Below are 3,795 nucleotides of genomic sequence, written 5' to 3' on the forward strand. Positions count from 1 at the left end.
CTACTTTCTGTAAAGAATGTAGGAATGATGTAAACATGTGAGGCGAAGTATCCAGAGACAAGTAGGCATCTTGAAACGGAAGATGTCTTGAAGCGGATGATGAAGATATTTGTATGAAACAATTATTTTCAGTTTCTCTCTCTCTCTCTCTCTCTCTCTCTCTCTCTCTCTCTCTCTCTCTCTCTCTCTCTCTCTCTCTCTCTCTCCAATCCCTTTGTTGTTATGGCTTTTATGGCACTGGGTATATTTTAACGGTTCAAGAAGCTGAAAGGGTATCAAGGATTTTTATTTCCTGTCTACAGTATTTCCAATATTGGATGTATTACCAAGAAACATTAGTACTCCTTTGAATGAAGTCTTTCAAAGCATGATGGGCATAAATGAGGCTTGCCTTCACATTGACCACACACTGTCTTTACTCTTCTTGCTTTGCGTGCTGCGATTTGGCTTCCTTCATTCTTACTAAGTAACTCATAGCAACCTCTGCATCTTTTTCTCACATCTCTACATTTTCCATCTAACTCAACTAAAACATGAAGTAACCTTTTCCCCCCAATGGGTGAAAAATCCTTCCCAATCTTTATATCTTCAGTTGGTTTACCTGTCAAAGGTGAGAGTACTACAGATTCTCTAAATTTCTTTATTGAAATTGGTTTGTTTGTGTGAAAATTGTTGAAGAGAATATATGAATTTACTATAGCAGTCCCAAGAAGAAGCTCAAAAGCTCCTTTCTTGTACCACTTCTTAACTTTTCTGAGGGGTGAGTAATATGAGGCCATCTGGTCAGAGTAGTCCACTCCTTTTTTGGCTGCATTATAATCCAAGATACATTGCGGCTTTTCTCTCTCTATACCACGTTTTATTTTACCAGTTTTGACTAATTCTTTGGTATATTCAGGGACAGTTGATAGCATAAGAACATCACGTTGATCCTTCCACTTTATAACTTTTATGCCTTCAGAATTCTGCTGTGCTGCTACTTCACCTTTTTTTCAGTTTTTTGCGTGTCACAGATTTTGGAACATACTTTCTGTTCACTCTCAGTGTTCCACAGACATAAGTTGATTTTCCTAAAAGGTACCTAGAAAATGGCACTGAAGAATAGAAATTGTCTATATAAAGTGTTCTACCTTCACTAAGAAGTCCATCCATTAGTGCCCGAGTTATATACTCTGCATGTTCTATTCCTGGAGCATTATCACCTTTCCCTTTGTAAATCATGAATTCCCAAGTATATCCATCCACTGAGCACAATTTATAGACTTTCAATCCATATTTGTGACTTTTATTTGGATTATATTGCCGTAATATTGTTCGACCTCTAAATAAAACCATACTTTCATCTATTACAACCTTCTCACCAGGTGTGAATTTTTTAAAGTTTCTTGACAAAAGCTGAATCAGTGGCCGCAGTTTGAAAAGTCTATCACTTCCATCTGAGTGACTATTATCTGCAAAGTGTATAAATCGTAGGATCAGCTCAAATTTATTCCTAGCCATGGTTGTCTTTATAAGATCAACTCCATACATTTTGCTCCTACTCCAGTAGCTCTCAAAAGTTGGCTGCTTATTCAGACCCATGAGAATAAAGATACCAAAGAACTTTTCAATGTCTTGTTTGGTTACTGGTTTCCAAGCTTTCATCTTAGAGTGCCTAGTAATAGGCTTCATTGCTGCAGTAGTATTATAAAATCTATTAGTTTCAATTACTATCAAATCAAAGATCTCATCAGTAACAAATAATTTATACACATCAAGTGGAAGAACTTCTCCATCTGAAGTAGATGGCAAAGTGTAATGTTTCTCTTCTCTAGCTGTACATAGGAAGTTTCTAGGGAGAGCAACGATATCCTGCCAGTCAGAGTTTCCATTTGCTTGAGATAATTGTTGTTGAATATCTGTCACATTAGATGTTGAAGGCAATATATTTTCATCCTCCGTACCATCATCATCCGTTGCTGGCAAAATGCTGTCATCTCCTGTACCATCATCTTCTGATTCGCTGTAGCTGCTACTTTCTTCATCATCGAAATTTGGATCAGAGTCACTTAGGGAGGAATTTGAAATTTCATCATTGCTGTAATCATCATCATCATCATCTGACGGTGGTTCTGCATACCCATAAAAGCTACTAGCATCCATTGCGTTCCTAAAGAAATATATATATATATATATATATATATATATATATATATATATATATATATATATATACATATATATATATATATATATATATATATATATATATATATATATATATATACATACAGTATATTACAACGCAAAGACCAATGACATTTTGTTTTATAAGAAACAGTGTCTGTATACTTTAGTGAATAATCATTGCAAAGAAAAGAATAGTAAATAAATAAAGATAAAAAATATAATAAATCAAAGAATAATATATGTATTTAGGTTTCTGTAGATCATGATCTCATGTGAATGTAAATCACTTGTAGGCCTAAATGAGAGAAGTAATCCAAATATCACAGAGAGAGAGAGAGAGATACAAATCACATTATATATATATATATATATATATATATATATATATATATATATATATATATATATATATATATATAAAAGCTTTGTAAACTAGTTAAAAATTAAAATGGATTGTTATAGCGTGAACCATCGGTGTACAATGAGACTGAGGAATGAACGGCATTTGACAAGCATCGCCAATTGAACCATCGGTGACCAATTTATCTATGATCCACCGATAGCGCATTTGGCGTCGGAGAAAGAAAAATGTATACATGTTGCCTTATGAACCACATGTGTCTCAAGGTTTTTACACTCTCTTACCCTTCTCCACTATCTTGCAGATTAAACAACGTGTTCCCCTGTTCGCTGTGACAAACGTACTGAGAAGGATAGGACATTGTAGTTATGGCGGCAGGGAGAAATTGATGAATTGCCTTATGGTGGTTAACTGTTTTAATGGGTGCCAATTCGTCTTTGATGAAATTCCTTCGAGGAAGCATTTGTTTAGTTCATTGTATCGGAATATGTATTAAAAGGGCGTGGCAGTTAATCTCTGAAGAAATTTATAAATTAATTTGTTTAAGAAGGAAATTTGAAATTATGAAACATATCCAAAATTTGCCTTATAATGAAAGACTTGATCAATTAACGATCAATGTTTAATTAAAAAAAAAAAAAAAGTGTTAGACTGTACCTATAAGTCCAAGTGTTCCAACAGGGGAAAAAGGCCCAATGAGGAAAGGAAATTAGGAAATAAACTACATGAAGAGTAATTAACCATTAAAATAAGATATTCTAAGAACAATAAATACAGTAGAATAGATTGTTTTCATACATAAACTATAAAAACCTCAAAAAAAAAAAAAGTAAAAGGAAGAGAAATAAGATAAAATGGTGTGTCCGAGTGAACACTCAAGGAAGAGATCGCTACCCCAAGACAGTGGAAGAGGATTAATGTTATTGAAAATTAACACAAATGGAAAAGAAATGTTTCTATAACATCAATCCTTTGAAAATTTTCTTGGTTATTTTTAGCAAAATGGTTATATGCTGGAGAACTATGTATAATAATCCTTGGTATATATTATATCTTTTAGGGTTAAGAATGACAAATACATCTTTGTTTAGATATTACTGTATATTGTACATTGATGTTATTAAGGAATCTTGATCATATTTGGTATTATTATTATTATTATTATTTATTATTATTATTATTTATTATTATTATTATTATTATTATTATTATTGTTATAAGGGCATATTTGGTATTATTATTATTATTATTATTATTATTATTAC

The 3,795-nt window shown here is 32.5% G+C and overlaps 1 protein-coding gene across 1 annotated transcript; it reads right to left on the reverse strand.

The window, feature by feature from the left end:
- Nucleotides 1-335: 335 nt before the first annotated feature.
- On the reverse strand, nucleotides 336-2,142 carry LOC137632654 (piggyBac transposable element-derived protein 4-like). The gene is made up of 2 exons (XM_068364727.1): nucleotides 1,131-2,142; nucleotides 336-985 (listed from the first exon to the last, which is right to left on the reverse strand). Exons 1-2 carry the CDS (start codon nucleotides 2,140-2,142, stop codon nucleotides 336-338), a joined length of 1,662 nt encoding a protein of 553 aa, XP_068220828.1.
- Between the last annotated feature and the right edge of the window lie 1,653 nt (nucleotides 2,143-3,795).

This window comes from Palaemon carinicauda, chromosome 3 (assembly GCF_036898095.1).
Source record: "Palaemon carinicauda isolate YSFRI2023 chromosome 3, ASM3689809v2, whole genome shotgun sequence".
Lineage (NCBI taxonomy): Eukaryota > Metazoa > Arthropoda > Malacostraca > Decapoda > Palaemonidae > Palaemon > Palaemon carinicauda.

Coding starts and splice junctions, on each gene's coding strand:
- LOC137632654 (XM_068364727.1), bottom strand. CDS start 2,142: ATGGATGCTAGTAGCTTTTATGGGTATGCAGAACCACCGTCAGATGAT. Junction 986..1,130: donor GGATGGACTTCTTAGTGAAG/GTAGAACACTTT, acceptor ACTGAAAAAAAG/GTGAAGTAGCAGCACAGCAG.